The sequence below is a fragment of the Neoarius graeffei genome, chromosome 3 (assembly GCF_027579695.1).
Source record: "Neoarius graeffei isolate fNeoGra1 chromosome 3, fNeoGra1.pri, whole genome shotgun sequence".
Classification (NCBI taxonomy): Eukaryota; Metazoa; Chordata; class Actinopteri; order Siluriformes; family Ariidae; genus Neoarius; species Neoarius graeffei.
In genome coordinates this window covers 87695528-87713885 of record NC_083571.1, presented here as the reverse complement: position 1 = coordinate 87713885, position 18358 = coordinate 87695528, and the positions used below count along the sequence as shown (strand labels likewise).

Sequence of the window (18358 nt, the reverse complement as noted above, 5' to 3'; positions counted from 1 at the left end):
CAAACGTAGCGATGTAACTGACGTATACAGCGACGTAATGACGTATACAACGACGTAACTGACGTGGCTTCCCTTAGCACCGCGAGCTATGGAAAAGCAAACTGGTTCTCAGCTGGCTCGCAAGTTGAACGAGTTGTGAACCAGCACCGGCCCCGAACCAGCCCTGGAACTGATTTGGTGGAAAAGGGGTATAAGTGACTGGGCGTGTCTCCGTTCCTTTGGCAGTGACGGAAAACGATGTTTAAAAGTCCAGGCTTCAGACGCTGTGCACGCACTTCCGGTTTCTGCAGATTCCCCGATCTACATCACAAGGCGCTGCAGATCGTGTCTGATTGATCGTGCCGCTTTGGTAGGGTTTCCCCCCACTTTTTTTATGATCAAAGGCTGATTATTCACAATCGCATTGTGGGTGAAAATGATCATAACTATCTTTATTTTCACAGGAGGTACAGGGAAGAGTGAATTTATTTAGGTGTCTGTATTACTATAAGTCAGTGTGCTCCGGATGAGAGTTAAGAAAACATTGGCAACTGAATTCAATAAAAATGGGTGTTTGAGTGGAAAGCAAATCTGTTTCCCTCAGCAGTGTTTTTAAATCAAAAGATTCAAAATGTGACATGGCTTACGTTCATCTAGCTGCTTTACTTGCTCACAACAGCGACCATGTGGGTCTTTGGTTTACCTGTGCTGCTAACCCTGCCACGAACTCCCAGAGGCAGCAGAGAATTGGTGCTCTCTCGGATTGGCTGGCTGCTGCCCACGAGGTCCAATCGGCCAGCGGCCGCAGCCCAAGTGAGGCGCATGAAGCAGGCCACTGTGGAAGTAAAGTCCCCCACCTCCATCGTCTATGGCCGCAACGACAGGAGAAACATCATAAGACAGCACATTACTCCGAATTTGCTGAAATGTCTATAATCTCTTGTTAACGATCTGCCCACAAATCCACACAGATGCATCAAACCCAGACCCACACCTGAATGGCAACACGTGCTGCCGGTATAATCTCCTCCACTCTAATGGAGGACCTATCGGACATGGACATCTGTCTGTAGGAGGATTTCTCTGGCGTCCCACAGAGTGAGAGCTGCCGTCCGCTCTGCCTGCCTGCGTTACGGAACGGCCGGGACGACAGGGTGTCCACGCCCTCTTTACTCAGCTCTTCATCCAGAAGGCTTGGCATTGTTTGGCCTACTAGTAAGAATCTGCAGAAAGAGTCAGGTACAAATATGGTGTTTTATGAAGTCAAGTCAATTAAGCTTCCTTTGACGTAACTGGAGAACAAACAGATATAAGGAGAGGGGAAAAAAAAACCCCAAACAAACGTACCTTGCAAGTTGCAGGCAGATTGAGTAGACGCCCTGTCTGGTCTCATAGTCCACTTCAGAGGGGATGGAGTCCCTCTGCATGACATTAACCACCAGACTGCGCACACACACACACACAATGTGCATTTTGAATATGCTTTTGCTTTCTTTGCTCAAGTCACAGTTAGAAATCAGCGAGAGCAGGTTGTTACGTACCTAAGACCTCCAGCTTTGAGAAAATTCTCACAGAAGGACTTCACGCTAGTCTTTGCCATCTCATCATCTGAGGTAGGCATCAATTTTGAGCTCAGCACCTGAGAAAAGGTGCAAGACCAGGAGCAAACATGTTTCAGGTTTGTTCTGGAACTACATATACACTCTCTACCACAGTCGTTCAGATTTCTAAATTACCTCAAGATTATAGAGCACTCGGAAAGTGGACATGCCCGGGGCAGAGGAGCGGAACAATGACTCCAGGATGGACGCTGCGCTCTGTTGATGCTGCTGCTTGCTGGACAGAGATGGAGACTTGGAGGCCTGAGATCCAGAACCCAAAGTGAACAGAGTTTTCTATTAACAGAGAAAGGGAGGGGGGGGGGGGGGGGGGGATGATGACAAAAGCGAACATGATGTTAAGAATATACTGTTCTCTCACATACTGTAATTTAGCCAAGGGATAAACAATCTGAGCTTCTCAAAATGTCGTGTGAGTCACATGGCTTTGTTTCAGCTCTTCACATAATGACTCATCTCACACGTCAGTTTAGCATTGCAGGACAACTTGACTCAAACACTCCTAAAATCCTTTCGTGTTCCTGTAGGGTGTCTTTTGTACACTACTGTGCGTAAATTAGAGATGGAAAAACAGATTCCTATCACTGATGTGATGGCTCTTTTAAAAAAAAAAAAAAAACCTTAAAGCATATATGCAGAACCATGGACTCACTTTTTGTTTAGAAATGCCTTGAGACCTCAAGAATGGCACAGGAATAGTTTTAAGTGTTAACAATAAATCTAATATAGTAATTTTTACAATTAAAGTGATTTATATAGATAGCTGTCTGAGTGAATGACCTTGATGTCCGTGACGTCACAGCAGGAAGTCTATCGGTCTCATCACCATTTCCGCTATACTAAAACACAGAGCTGACTGCAACTCCGATCCTCCATTCTGAGCTAATTTATCACCATGCCACGTAGATGTGTTGCTGGCGGGTGCAGCAACACAACAGAAGGTGGATTTACGTTGCATTCATGGCCCAAGAATGTTCAAACTGCAAAGATTTGGACGCGTTTTGCGAGAAGTTCACGGGCACATTGGGCGGCTATGAAGTGGTCTCTCCTCTGCTCTGCGCATTTTACTGAAGACTCGTACGAGACCTCTGATCTGTTGAGGAGCGTTGGCTATAAGCCCGGATTGAAAGAGGGTGCAGTATCAACAATTAAAGGAAAAGAAAACTACAAGAAAAGGAAAGCAAGTTCAGTTGCACCAGTTCTCCTGGAGTGTGAGCCAAGGGTTGTTACTAAAACCCGGGACGGAATGGGACCATATTATCGCTCGGGCAGTGACCTCCCCGTGGTTGTTGCTAAAACCGGTGACGTCCCGTCCCGGGTTTTAGTAATTGCCTGAGCCGAGCAGTAATGGCGGAGTACTCAGTATGGGGAAAATGGAGAATGAGTGGACCAGCAGTCTGATTTCTCCACTGGACATGCTTGCCTCAGCAACAATATCTCGCCCTTATGTGGAAGAAGCGAATGAACGGAGAACTGAACGAACAACTGAAAGTCAGATTGTTTCAAAAACAATCGGCCACAAGATCGGCCTTCAAGAAGCGAGAACACAGACGGGTAAGCTCCGACTCATTTGGATACAAAACAACACCGCTCGTCGTTGACCTGCATTTAGATTAATACATGTGACTTGTATTGTGTGTTTAAGTTAGTGGTATCAGATTATTTAATTTGCTTCAGAATGTGATTGTCTCAGTTCATCTGATTATTTAATTAGCCTTTTACGTTTTATCAGTGAAAACGCATGCATGTACATGTATGTTGCATAAGTTATAAACACCTATCCTGTTTTAATGAGAGTCAACCCACAATCAATGAAGTCAAATCAGTCTTAGTTGAGCAAGTCGTTAACGGTATTTCTTACTTTCTCAATAAATTTTTATTTATATGACTTTGGTCTATAGCTGTCAAAGGCCTCAGCATTAAAACCGGTTACCGCTGTGACGTCACGCACTCAGGGCTGGCTGGCTCAGCTCAAATGCCAACTTTGCGGTTGAGTTTAACTCTTAAAAATATATATATTTTTATTCCCATTTATGCAACATACAAGAGTCAAGGATGGAGATACTATCCACTCAGAAATTTATTTAAAAATAAAGGTTCTGCGCATCTCCTTTAAGGCTTAAGAGACAGACATAAATGAGGTGTATTTATCAGTTTTTCCCCTCCTAACAAATATCCTACGGCCAAAAAGTTTAGATAAACATACATTTCCAATAAATATCATCTAATTAAAATTAGAACATGAGAAAACAAATCTGAAAACCATTCAGATGGTGAAATTTGTTCTTATTGGCTCGAATGGAAAATAAAAGCCATGATGGATAAAAGTATAACGTTTTCAAAAATATAAAATAAAATCATCATCAGTCTTCATTAAGATTTCATTTCCAGTCGAAATCACCATCAGGTGGTTAAAGATTCCCATTGCTCGTGAATATAACTGGAGTGGATAATAAGTTCTGAATCATCTTTGGCACCTGGTGGCTCCACACACTGGACTCTTTTGGCACAAAGTTATCCAGGGCATCCTGCACCTCTGGATCAGTTGGGATGAGCAGCAACAACATCCGCACACGTAAAGTTATTCTAGGATACAATGAAACCAAATCACAAGTGAAAATCCTTTTCTTAGAAAGGATAGTCATATATTTCTGGGTTATGACGATTTCAGTTTGGGGTTGCGGCCTTACCTCGGCTCCTCAAGGTTAGCCAACTGATACAGCATCTCGAACACGTTACACACTAATGCCATCACGACGCCAGGCAGAGACTTTTCCTATAACACACATACACAAGTCCAAGTTATATACAGTATAAAAGGTATTCGAAATGAGCACACAGGTACACAAGTGTGTGTGTGTATATATATATATATATATATATATATATATATATATATACACACACACACACACACACACACACACACACACACACACACACACACCTACCGTTCCAAAGTTTGGGGTCACTTTGAAATTTCCTTATTTTTGAAAGAAAAGCACTGTTCTTTTCAATGAAGATCACTTTAAACTAGTGCTGTCAAGTGATTAAAATATTTAATCGCGATTAATGTCGCGACTGTCATAGTTAACTCGCGATTAATTGCAAATTAATCGCACATTTTTGTCACATGAAAAACCATTGTAATTCTCTTATCAGCATAAAAAAGTGAATGGGCTTGCTTTGTACCAATGTTTTTTTTTATTTTTTTTATTGCAGAGCATAACACGTCTTGTCACAGCCACTGCAAAGTCGGGCTGGAGCTGCCGATGGGAAAACGAAACCTAAGCCGAGCACCGTGGCTCTTCGTCCAGAGGCGCGGGGCTGGCGCGCCCTGCCCGCGCTGGTTCTTTGGGGGGAGGGCAGAGGACTCTGGCTGTGCGGGGCGTGGCATTACAGTCTAGCTGCTATCGTTTTTCTCAGCAAAGTCTCTGTTCCAAGTTCCTGGTAGTTTCAAAAGCTTATGAAAAACCTACATCATGTCACAGAGCGTTAATCTCGCGATAAAAAAAATTATCGCCGTTAAAATTGAGTCAAGTTAACGCGATAATAACGCGACATTTTTGACAGCACTACTTTAAACTAATCAGAAATGCACTCTATACATTGCTAATGTGGTAAATGACTATTCTAGCTGCAGATGTCTGGTTTTTGGTGCAATATCTCCATAGGTGTATAGAGGCCCATTTCCAGCAACTCTCACTCCAGTGTTCTAATGGTACAATGTGTTTGCTCATTGCCTCAGAAGGCTAATGGATGATTAGAAAACCCTTGTACAATCATGTTAGCACAGCTGAAAACAGTTGAGCTCTTTAGAGAAGCTATAAAACTGACCTTCCTTTGAGCAGATTGAGTTTCTGGAGCATCACAGTTGTGGGGTCGATTAAATGCTCAAAATGGCCAGAAAAATGTCTTGACTATATTTTCTATTCATTTTACAACTTATGGTGGTAAATAAAAGTGTGACTTTTCATGGAAAACACAAAATTGTCTGGGTGACCCCAAACTTTTGAACGGTAGTGTGTGCGCGCACGTGCACGCGTGTGTTTTTATATACTACTGAGGACCAAATGTCTCCACAAGGATAGCAAAATCTGAATTTCGACCTTACGGGGGACGTATGGATGGTCCCCACAAGGAAACTGCTCTCGTTGTGTTTAAAAAAAAAATTAAAAAAGAGCCAAAAAGTTTCCTTTTCATTACTGAGGTTAAGGTTAGGTCTAGGTGCAGGCACAGCATTAATTAACTGCAATAATAATTATGTCAATGGAAGGTCCTCACAAGGATAGTGAAACAAACGTGTGTGCGTGTGTGTAGTTGGTGAAAACTAGGTTATGCAGCAGAAACAGAATCAGTTCAACAAGGCCATTTTCAGAGAACTCGGGTAATAGCTGACACAGCAGTGTGTGCGCGTGTGTGTGTGTACCTGCTCCAGTGCATATGCTGAGTTGAAGACTCCGCTGCTGCTGGAGCTGGCGGAGGCCGAGCTGTCTGCCGAGCTGCCAGATGGAGTGCCAGTGACTGAACTCTTCACTGTCAGACTCTGCTCATCAGAGAAACCCAGCTGATTCAACAGCTTCTGGTCCCTGTTCATGGTCAGCTAAACACACACACATTTCAGGAATTAGACCATGACAAGAAAAACAGAGTGTAAATATTAGCAAATGACAGTGGCACGTCTGATTAGAAGAAAATCGTTCTAGCTTTTTTTTTTAAGCTAGACATTTAAAGAAAAAAATTAAATCCCCAGTATTTAGTGTTTCATTGGTGGACAAACCAATCATTTGCTTTCACTCACCAACATAAGACGATAACATTTTTAATAAACATACAAAATCATTGAAACACTGTCCTAATACGAGCTAGGACACCATTTACAGGGGTGATAGCGTTCCGGCGCCGCGCCGGATTTCCGGCGTACCGTGGCTGGGGGGAAAAAAAAAATCTAGTTCGCCCATTGTCCTGTGTCATTCTGAGATGCGCAGATAGACAGTAAAGGGAATTTACTGTCTATCTGCGCATCTCAGAATGACACAGGACAATGGGCGAACTAGATTTTTTTTTTTTTTTTCCCCAGCCACGGTACGCCGGAAATCCGGCGCGGCGCCGGAACGCTATCACCCCTGCATTTGCTCTCAGAATTCTACAAGGTGACAAACATTTCTTTGAGATTCTAGCCCACGTTTATGTGACTGCATCGCATAGACCTGCACGGATCTGTTCATGCTGTGAATCTTCTGTTCTCTTACATCCCAAAGGTACTCTATTCTCGATTGTGAGACCACTGAAATGCACTGAACTCACGGACCTGTTCATGGAACCAGTCGGAGATGACTTTTGAGGGACAGGAGCATGCTGGAACTCACCATTCTAAGATGGGTAGCTTATGGCCATAAATTGATTCAAATGATACTCAGGCAGGCTGTGGCACTCAAACAAACAATGATCAATGTGTCCCAAGAAAACATTCCCCACACCATTATAACGCCACCACCAGTATGAACTGACGACACAAGGCAGGTTGGATCCATAGATTGCACCAAATTCTGATCCAACCATCTGCATGTTGCAGCAGAAATTACGACCCCGTTTACACGTAGCCGGGTATCTATAAAAACGGATATTTATTTATGCGGTTGCACCCATCCATCATTTACACGTAAACGGAGGTTCCAGTCACTGAAAACGGCTGCTTTCGAAAACTCCGGGCAAAGTGGAGATTTGTGAAAACTCCGTTTTCGTGCCTGTGTGTAAATAGTGGAAAACGGAGTTTTCTCTGTGTTATGGGGAAAACAGAGTTTTAGCACTGTGATCTGACGGTCCCTCCTCCTTGGCTTTCTATTTGTTTGACATGTTTTTGACAGCCTTCCCTGGCTGTTTTTGAGCATTGTGTATTACGGAATTGTTTAAAACGGAATTATTTTCTAGTACGGGGGAGGAGAATATACCCGTTTTCATAAATACCCGGCTACGTGTAAACGAAGTACACGATTAATCGGATCAACTGCCATTTTTCCCCAATTTTCAGCTGTTCAGTTTTGATGAGCTTGTGCCCACAAATCCAGTTCTTGGCTGATGAGAGAAAGTTGATGTAGCCTTCGACTACTGTAGCCCATCTACCTTGACATTCAACATTCTACACCATTGGGCAATTCAGCAGAGAGACCAAAATTATGAAATTATTAAGATTGCTTTAATTTGTCAGCTCCGTGATATTGCTAAAGTATGGAATCCAAGGCAAAATGCACTGAAGGCCATCGTTAAAAATCATCACCCCAATTATAGCAATGTCGCTTCAGAAAAATCTTGGTTTGACTTTTAAGAAATGAAAGTTCAGGGTTTTTTCCTGACGTAATTCCGTTACTGACTTTTCTTTCCTCGTGAAAGATTTTGCGTTCACAGTTAAACATAGCCAATTTTTCTGGTTTTTTTATTTTTAGTGTGAAAATTTTTACACTGCCCTCTGGTAGACGGTTCAGGTCCACTGCATCACGGACAAAAAGACTAAAGAACAACTTTTACCCGAGTGTCATATCCGAACTGAACAAAGCCAGTCACCTACACAGATGCCAGCGGTACGGACAGAAACAGGACTGAACTGTAACACAAACTGTCTACACCTCTACTTGCCTACCTCTTCTAAATAGTATACAGCAGGGGTTTTCAAAGTGTGGGAGAGTCAGCCCCCCCTCAGAGAGCAAATAAACAACAGCGCCCCCCCTTACAATTTTTGTTGTAGGCTATACATAATGTTCCATTTGTATTTAAAAAAAAATGGTTGTTGTACACATTTTTATTTTTTTCTTTTACACATTTTAAACATCTGTGCTTTTTTTTAAAAAAACATCTTGTTTTACACATTTTAAAAATCTCATAGCATCGTTAGCTAGCACCTCTTGGCAGACGACACACTGTGGCAGTGGAGCATCTTCAGATCCAGTCCATGAAAATCCAAACTTTAAATAATCGTGGTCATACTTCCTTCTTTTTTTGCTTGGCCCAGACTCTGTCTCCTCACTCACCGTAGCTTTAGGTACTAAAAATCGATCCATTTTGTCTCTGGCAAAGGCTAGCTGAAGTTCGCTAAATGTCCGCAATAGTAACTTATTCTGGTTTATTTTTCCTCACGTTGTGCCCCCCCGAAGAACTCTGGCGCCCCCTAGGGGAGGCGCGCCCCACACTTTGAAAAGCCCTGGTATACAGTATATGTTTTTACAACCACGTGCACCTTATTCTCTCGATCACCTTTATTTATATTGCTCCTGCTCAACTGCACTCGGTCAACATGGGCAAATGTGCAATTATCACACCTAATTGTGCAATAAATATATATTATTTACCAGCTTAAGGTCGGTCCGTATCGCGACGATACGGACCGATCTTAAGCTGGTAAATGATATATTTATTTTTTTCTTTACCAAATTCTAACAGAAAATGAGAGTGCCCGAAAGGGAACCCATATTTAGAACAAACCTGCTACAAGCTTGTCAAAAACCTGTTTGACAAGCTACGTCAGCTCAGAATTTTCCATTCAGCTTTCGACAGAACTTCCCAAAGACATTGAGGTCGTAGATCGTCTTTTTTATTGCATTTTCTGCCTTTTGCTCCTAAATAAACTGCTGGATTTGCTCGGCGTTAGCAACAGTTACAGGTTTTCGGCTTTCTCCCGAAACGTTCTCTTTTATTTCGTCTTCATCGGGGTAGTAAAGCTCGCTTTTGCGATCCATGCTGTAAAATTAATGCTATTATACTGAGAAATGCAAAAATAAATGTTGACAAAAAATTGCTACTATGTTTGTTGCTGTGAACGAGCGAGACGCTAAAAGGTCCAGACTGTAGGATTCCAGACCGCTCGCGAGCCAATCAGAGCGCATGATTTGATGGAAACCGGACCGCGAAAAAAATAAAAATTCACTTATCACTGTGCAATAACCCACTGACTAATCATCATGCTGGATCATAGGTCATACCCTAGATACACAGAATTACATTTATTTTTTTAAGCAGTTCTTGTATAGATATGTTTATCTTTTTTGACTTATCTATCTTGTACAGATTTGTTTATCTTTTTGCTTGAATGTTTTTTTTTTCCTCCTTAATACTAAATGTTTGTATGGATACACCGACTGGATTGCTTGCTTCGATTTCACTGTACTGTACGGTGAATCTTGAAATACCATTCTCTTGAGCACTGGGGGATGGGGGGGAAGAAACCACATTTAGCTGCGAAACGTAATTCTGTTACTGAAGAACTACCCCAGTTTCGGAAATACGCAAACAACTATGGGGTGTTCACACGGCACATATTTGCATTGATGCTGCACCGATGTATTTTGTTGCGATATATCTTACACCGGTGTCAATTTTGTGGAGCGTTCACACGTCACAAACCTGCTTACTAGAGAGAAACGTGTTAGCACCGGTGCAGCCCCGCTTGCGTTCACACGGCAGTTTTTGCGACCGTGCTATACGATAGTAATAGTGCGGAAATGAAATATGCGCATGCGTGAAAATGTACTTCCTTTTCCCGGTTGTCATGGCATCACCAAGCGCCGGGAAAACAACGTGGATGAAGACACGCAGTTCTGTTGTTGTTGATATTCGCCATTTTGGAAGCGCAAAATACCAGGATGCAAATTATGCAATGCCTGCATGTAATCAACTCTCCTCATGAGTAGCGAGTCTACCCCTGTAGCGTTCGGACGTCCCATTTTATATCGGTGCTGCCCCGCAAACTAGCATTTACTCCGGAGTAAATTTCTTAAACCCCCTCCCGAGCAGGGTTAGATTTGCACCGGTTTAAGCAGCTTTCAGGGGCGACACCGGTATAACTTTGTACCGTGTGAACGCTCTACCGGGGCAGCCCCGGTGCTACACCGGAGTAAAAGTTGCCGTGTGAACACCCCTTATGCCATGATCAAAGTCCTTCAGATCACATTTTATCCCATTCTGGTGTTTCCTGTGAACATGAACTGAAGCCTGACTTGCGTTTGCACGATTGTATGCACTGCACAACTGCCACATGGCTGAGTGGAGAACTGCATGAGTGAACAGGTGTACAGTTGTTCCAAATAAAGTGGCCGGTGAGTGTAACCCAGACGTGACCGTTGTGGATTACTGTGCGATTGTCTCACCATGCTGTCGTTGGCGAATATCTGAACATTGTCCACCGGACAGCTAAGCTGCTCTGCGATCTTCCACCTGATGCTCCCAACTGTCTCGTTACTGTGAGCCTACACACACACACAGTATTTTTTCATATAAGGCAAAGGGTACTTTCCAACTGCCAGCACAGTTCACCTTTCTATTTATGGACAGAAAGGTGTGTGTGCATATAGGGTAATGGTTTGATCCTGCTCTCTGTGTGTGCGAGGGACATTACAAGTTAGTGATTGTACCTCCAGGCTAAAAGTGTCTTTGGTAGATTCATAGGTTATGTGAAGCGTTACAGGGTGGCCGTTGAAAGAAGCCCCATGAGGTAGAATAGTCCGAGGAACGGAATACAGATCCTAAGAAAAACACAAAACAAGAATACATTTATCTATTCCAATGACCTGAGAGTTGCTAGTTCTAAACAGTATCTATATACTTCATTCACTAAACGTCAGCAATGAGTGTACGTATGATCGGTCTCAATATCCAATTCAAGGCTTTCTAAGGCTCATCAATACATCAGACACAGACAGAGGTGTATATTTCAGATCTCTATACATGTACGTACACACACAATCACTGACTTGTTTAGAATGTCTTATGACCAGTATTTATGTCAATCACATGTTTTTTTTTTCTTTTTTAAACATTTACTCCAGTGTTCAGAAACTCCTAAGGCAAGGCAAGTTTATTTATATAGCACATTTCATACACAATGGCAGCTCAATGTGCTTTACAGAAGTAAAAACAAAAACAGTAAACAATAGAGAAATAAAATTACATAAAATAATTTTATTTTTATTCTAAAACAATTAATTAAAAGAATTAAAAGAATTAAAAGAAAATAAGAATTAAACAATAGTAGAAATAAAATAATAAAATGAAGTAGAAGTTCAAATAGGAGGAGAAAAAAAGAAACCAGCAGAATAGAATAAAGAATAAAATAGAATAAAGTTAAAATTAAAGTAAATTTAAAACATGCAGAGAAAGTAAAGATTATAAAAAATGTAAAGAAGACAATATTAATTATTTAACAGAAAGCATCTGAGAACAGCTTGGTCTTTAGTCTAGATTTGAAGCTGCCAACAGCAGGAGCATTTTTAATGTCCTCTGGCAGTTGGTTCCATAGCTGTACTGCATAGTAGCTAAAAGCTGCTTCACCATACTTTGTTTTAACAACTGGTTTTAATAGTAAATTTTTCTGTTTTGATCTGGTAGATCTGATTGGGTTAGGCCGCTGCAACATATCAGAGAGGTAATTGGGCCCTGTACCATTTAGAGATTTGTACACCAGCAGCAATGCTTTAAAGTCAATTCTGTAGCTTACTGGAAGCCAGTGAAGGGACCTTAGAATTGGAGTAATGTGCTCTGTTCTTTTTGTTCGTGTGAGAACCCTAGCCGCTGCATTTTGAACCAGCTGAAGTCGTTTGATGGTCTTTTTTGGCAGCCCTGTGAAAAGGCCATTGCAGTAATCAACCCTACTAGAGATGAAGGCATGTATTAGTTTTTCCAGATCATTTTTTGACACAAGTCCTCTTAGTTTGGAAATGTTTTTTAGGTGATAGAATGCCGTTTTAGTGATTGCTTTCATGTGACTGTCAAAGTTTAGCTCGCTGTCAATGAAAACACCAAGATTACTAAGCACTCATCTAGGACTTCCTGTTTCACTCGAAAGAGAAATCCAAGGTGACACAGAGGCCAAATTCTTGCACACCTAAAAATGTCCAAATCCACTCTTCAGGCAATAATGAAGTTGAAAACAATCTGCGCTGTAGTGAATATGCCAAAAAGAGGACACGAGTGTATTTTGTCCCCCACACACAGTGAGGAGAAGAATTTCTTTGAAGGATATGGGACATGAAACATAAATGCACGCTACAGTATATCAGTTTCTTTCCATTAAAAATATGAATTAATTGCATCAACAAATACAAAATCATCTATTAAATTCAGCAAAATCGTTATATTCGTGATGATTATATGGCATTTCTGCTCGAGCTCCGATATGCATATTTTACAACCGGAAGAGCCGCTGTCACGTGATCATACGTCACAAAAACTTTCGGGCACAGCACAAGCGGGTAGATGAATGGAGAAGTGAATGACAAGAAAATTGTTTTTATAGGCTTTTAACGTACATTGAACATCATGGTGTATTGTGCTGCTTATGGTTGCAATAATTCCAATGGGAAATGCCCTGGAGTAAGTTTTTTTGCATTCCCCAAGGACCCGAAGCTGAGGAAAGTGTAGGCTCACTACTGCCGTAGAAAAAAACTTTGCACCTACTGTTTCCCACAAACTGTGTTCGGACCATTTCACTGAGGATTCTTTCAACATTAATACTCGGGTACTGAGCGATATTAATTGCCAAGCCAAATTTAAGAGGCCGTATAGCCGGGTTCATGGAGGCAGTGATGGCGCCATAATATACAGGGCCTAACATTCCTACAACTGCAGAGACAGTCAAGAAATCCTGTAACATTAATGGACATTTAAATAAATGTTAAGTTATGTTGGTAAGTTTGTTTAACTTTTCTTAATTTTCATCTCTTTTGCCAAATGGCGTAGTGTTGTTGGCTGTGTGATGGCGTTTCGTCATTTTGAATGTTTTCATCTCGGACTCTGGAAGCATTGTATCTCAATCAATCTCGAAAAATATCAGCAAAAAAAAAAAAAACTAGCTTGCAACGGACTTCAGCTAGATCTATGATGAACTTTCAATGTATGATACAAAAATAATACTTCTTTCAACAGATCATTAGCCTTTGAGCAGAATTGTTTTTAACTTACCAGGAAGTGTTATCGAGCCGACCGCTTTCAGTTTCATGGGGATTGAATGAACTCTCACTCTCAGAATCATCTGACCCGTCAGAGTAAAGACAAGATCTATGTTCATGTGAATTTCCAGCTATCGGTTCGAATTGATAGGGTCTAACTTCACATCTCTGTGAAACATCGGGAATGTCACTGTCGATGGTGTCCATTTCGGTAACCTGTTTACATTAGATTCCCAAGTGCTGGCTCCTTGGAAAGTTTTTGTGACGTCACGGGTCACGTGACCACCTAGCTAATTAACAAATCATTGTTTTACGCTGATGTATTAAAAAAGTTGAATAATGTGATGATTTTCACATTTTTGACGCCCTGCAGTGATTTAGATGGCATTTCTTATGTCCTTTATACATAATTATACCCAGAAAAAAATCCATGTCCCATGTCCTTTAAGGATCCGTGTTGGAGATCTGCAAAATACGGTAGCATTTTAGGTTCATCAAGTCTCTAAATCTACAATTAGACGCCACCTCCAGGCCAAAACACTGCAAATCTGGAAGGCATGCTAGAAGAAAGCCTTTTCCTCCATCTAAACACAAATGTACAGTACCAGTCAAAAGTTTGGACACACATACTCATTGCTACTGTATGAATGAGTATATCCAAACTTGTGACCGGTACTGCATGTGTCCGGTGCTTACCGGATGCTACGCTACTAGAACTGGGCTCTCTGGCCAGATAAGACAAAAAGAGAGGTTTTTTTTTTTTCACAATAATCCAGTTGGGTTTGGCATAAAAGAAGGACGGTCATACAGAAAAAGGTGCCTAATCCCTGCTGTTAAATATGATGGTGGATCTGCAAAGGTGTGGGCTGTTTTTCTTTCAATGGCCCTGGGAAACTGAAGGTACATGATATCATGGTACCAGGAGATTTGAAATGAAAATCTGTCTGCCTCTGCAAAACAGCTACAACTGGGATGTAGTTAGATCTTCCTGCCGGATAATGATCCAAAACTTACACCTAACTCTACACAAACTTATGATTATGCTTACTCTTCTTCAGAAGACTCGGTGCTTGGCAAATGCAGGTTACTGAATGAAAGTGGCAATAATAATAATAATAATAACAATAATAATAATAATAATAATGTGCAAAACATCGTGATTAAAAGCAAATTTTTCTGATATCAGTTTGAGATTAAGCAAATTACTGACAGATATTTGTAAATCCATGTGCAACAAGGGTGCCAATACTCCTGGAGTTAAAAATAGTGTTTGCTGGAGTATATGTAAATCACAAGGTGTTTGCAGACATTTTTACAGTGTTAGAAGGATCTCTGGCTGGGAAAAAGCAAACAAACAAACAACAACCACCCAATAACCCCTGCTTTAGGCAATAATGTGTGCCAGAGAATACACTACCATTCAAAAGTTTGGGGTCACTTTGAAATGTCCTTATTTATGAAAGAAAAGCACTGTTCTTTTCAATGAAGATCACTTTAAACTAATCAGAAATACACTCCATACATTGCTAATGTGGTAAATGACTATTCTAGCTGCAAATGTCTGTTTTTTGGTGCAATATCTCCATAGAGGCCCATTTCCAGCAACTCTCACTCCAGTGTTCTAATGGTACAATGTGTTTGCTCATTGCCTCAGAAGGCTAATGGATGATTAGAAAACCCTTGTACAATCATGTTAGCACAGCTGAAAACAGTTGAGCTCTTTAGAGAAGCTATAAAACTGACCTTCCTTTGAGCAGATTGAGTTTCTGCAGCATCACATTTGTGGGGTCGATTAAATGCTCAAAATGGCCAGAAAAATGGCTTGACTATATTTTCTATTCATTTTACAACTTATGGTGGTAAATAAAAGTGTGACTTTTCATGGAAAACACAAAATTGTCTGGGTGACCCCAAACTTTTGAACGGTAGTGTACGTCTTCCAGGAGTGTGAGAGTAAAACTACACAAATGAGTAAGTCTGAACTGAATTCTGGCCTCACCTCGATAGTAATGACGTATCTCTCAGCCAGTAACAGCAGCCTTTCAATAATTACTAGCTTAGTAGACCTGTAAGAAAAGGAAAAAGTCAACACACAACGATAAGTAGAGACAAGAGAGTGCTCTGAGAGCACAATATCCCCCGCTGGCAACTGTGCCATAACCTTGGTAAAATGTGACTGAATTGAACGAAATTGTAATATGCGTATTACTGATATAGAACAAAGAATCCTGCCAAGTTTCGTGAAATTCCTCCAAAAATTGTGAGAGGAGTTGATTTCAGAAGGTGAGTACCCTTCCTGGGACGGACAGACGGACATTGCCACGACATAATCCCCCTTCGGGCCTTTCGGCCAGCGGGGGATAATAAAAATTCTGAGGGAAGTTGATTTCAGAAAGCAAGCACACCTTGATGAAATTGCCAAAGTACAAGTTTGTTAATAATCAAGGGCAGAACTCTGGTAAAATTTGCCCAAATTAAACGAAATTTCAATATGCGTATATAACGGTCATATAACAAAGCCTTTTGCCAAGTTTGGTGAAATTCCTCCACACATTGTGAGAGCAGTTGATTCCAGAAGCACGTACACCCTCATGAAATTGTCAAAGTACAAGTTATTTAATCAAGGGTCAAAACTCTGGTAAAATTTTCACAAATGAAATGAAATCGCAATATGCGTATTACCGTCATATAACACGGCATTTTGCCAAGCTTCGAGAAATTCGTCCAAAAATTGTGAGAGGAGTTGAAGTCAGAAGGCGAGCACACCTTCATGAAATTCTCAAAGTACAAGCTTGTTAATCAAGGGCTGTGACTCTGGTAAAATGTGACCGAATTGAACAAAATTACAACAGACATGCTACCAACATATAACGATGCCTTTTACCAAGTTTGGTGAAACTTCCTCCAAAAATTGTGAGAGGAGTTGATTTCAGAAGAAAACACACTCATAAAATTGTCAAAAGTATAATTTTGTTAATCAAGGGCTGGAACTCTGGGAAAATGTGACCCAATTTAACGCAGTTACAATATGCGTATTACTGACGTAAAGAATCCTGCCAAGTTTTGTGAAATTCCTCCAAAAATTGTAAGAGGAGTTGATTTCAGAAGGTGAGCACCCTTCCTGGGACGGACAGACGGACATCGCCATGACATAATCCCTCTTCGGGCCTTTCAGCCAGCGGGGGATAAAAATGCCATGCACACACACACGGTCCAAAATTGTGAAACACAAATATGCTTTTCTGCTCCACCTGGAGGGTGATTGCACTGATGTGGCGACAGTTGGCATGGCAGTAGCTGTCAGCATCTTGGTTGCTCGTGTAACAGCATGAGTTAAGGTTGGGCCACCCAGAGCAGAGCTGGCAGCCTAAAACAGAGAGAGATCGGTGATGAGGAAAAAGATAAAAATGCAAAAAAATCTTTGATTATTCCTCAAGATGGTGACCCTTACCTCCAACCTCTTATAACAATCAGCTATGAACTTCTTATGTAAGGACACTGAATCCTGTATCGCGGGAAAGAACACAGAATTTTGTATTCCTGCGTCTGAGTGAGTGAGAGCAAAGGAGAAAGGAAAAGGACGATGACGGTGAGGGTGTCCGCAAGTGTGCACTGACCTTCTTCATTTTGGGGTTGAGGTTAATGTAACTGTAGGTGATGATGAGCTGAATGGCCTCGTTGGCGATGTCCTCGTCAGGAGACTCCATGGCAATTCTCCAGATGAAGTCCATTCCGATGAGGTCTAAACGCTCCACACACTGCAAAAATAACAGCGTAACAGCAAATTCAGCAATTTGTCCTTCTGTCCTTTTAACAGCTGGGCACTAAATCAAGTTCAACTAAGGATTGAACTAAAAGACATGCTTGAGTGGTGTTAGAGTTGAAGATACAGATCTGAACAGAAACTAGTCTGTGCTGGCCATATCTGCCTGAAGAGACGAAAATGCTAATTAGATGAAAACCGCCAGTTTTACCAGTTGAGTTCCCTGCCGTTTGAGACGATGATCACAGAGATTCACGTTCTCAAAGAAGGTCTTAAAAAGATTAAACCCTAAAAAAGAAACAAACAAAAAATGCATTGTCAGAACAATCAAGTGTCCTTTCCATCATAAGATCGTTTATATTACATCCCTCATCAAAAAAAATTCCCATGCAGGGATTGGCCAAGGATGGCTCACATGACATAAAATAGTTCCACCATTGATTAATGTAATGATTAAATGTAATAAACTGGGGAAAAAAAAGGATATGGTGTAAGTCAGTCATGGTATATCCTGGATATACCATTAAAGGAGTACGCCACCCCCAGGTGAAATTGAGTCAGTCCCTGTAGTCCCTAGAGTTGGATGAGTGAGCCAAAGCGTTTTGTAGCCGACCCAGCCATTGCCCTGATCTAGAAACGCCCCGGTTAGCTTTAGCTTAGTCGCTGTAATCCGGCGTGTCCAGCTAGCATGTCGTTGCAAAAGTGAATCAAATAACTCAAGATTTTTTATAATTATTTCTCATGACCTGTACATTCACATCGAGTACACATATCAATGCAAATTAACACGAAGGGATTTACTAGACCGATTTATATCTGGAACTATTTTCAGCCACAGCACAGGCAAAGCACCGCTGCAGGCGCAAAGACACCACGCAGCACCACAACTTCCGGAAGTTGAGGGTTTTCAGGTGCTGCGTGGTGTCTTTGCGCCTGCAGCGGTGCTTTGCCTGTGCTGTGGCTGAAAATAGTTCCAGATATAAATCGGTCTAGTAAATCCCTTCGTGTTAATTTGCATTGATATGTGTACTCAATGTGAATGTACAGGTCATGAGAAATAATTA

The 18358-nt window shown here is 41.4% G+C and overlaps 1 protein-coding gene across 3 annotated transcripts in view; it reads right to left on the bottom strand.

Annotated features, from left to right (window-relative positions):
* Positions 1-18358, bottom strand: part of usp24 (ubiquitin specific peptidase 24) — a 278284-nt gene that overhangs the window by 75909 nt on the left and 184017 nt on the right. For all 3 annotated transcript variants that reach the window (XM_060917596.1, XM_060917597.1, XM_060917598.1), the window contains 15 exons: positions 17506-17582; positions 17149-17289; positions 16983-17036; positions 16783-16898; positions 15531-15597; positions 11000-11110; positions 10736-10834; positions 6028-6201; positions 4289-4374; positions 4076-4184; positions 1716-1874; positions 1521-1618; positions 1327-1422; positions 974-1202; positions 683-845 (listed from right to left, as the gene is read on the bottom strand). In XM_060917596.1, the coding sequence (XP_060773579.1) occupies positions 683-845; positions 974-1202; positions 1327-1422; positions 1521-1618; positions 1716-1874; positions 4076-4184; positions 4289-4374; positions 6028-6201; positions 10736-10834; positions 11000-11110; positions 15531-15597; positions 16783-16898; positions 16983-17036; positions 17149-17289; positions 17506-17582 (1779 nt within the window). The remainder of the gene's footprint in view (positions 1-682; positions 846-973; positions 1203-1326; positions 1423-1520; positions 1619-1715; positions 1875-4075; positions 4185-4288; positions 4375-6027; positions 6202-10735; positions 10835-10999; positions 11111-15530; positions 15598-16782; positions 16899-16982; positions 17037-17148; positions 17290-17505; positions 17583-18358) is intronic.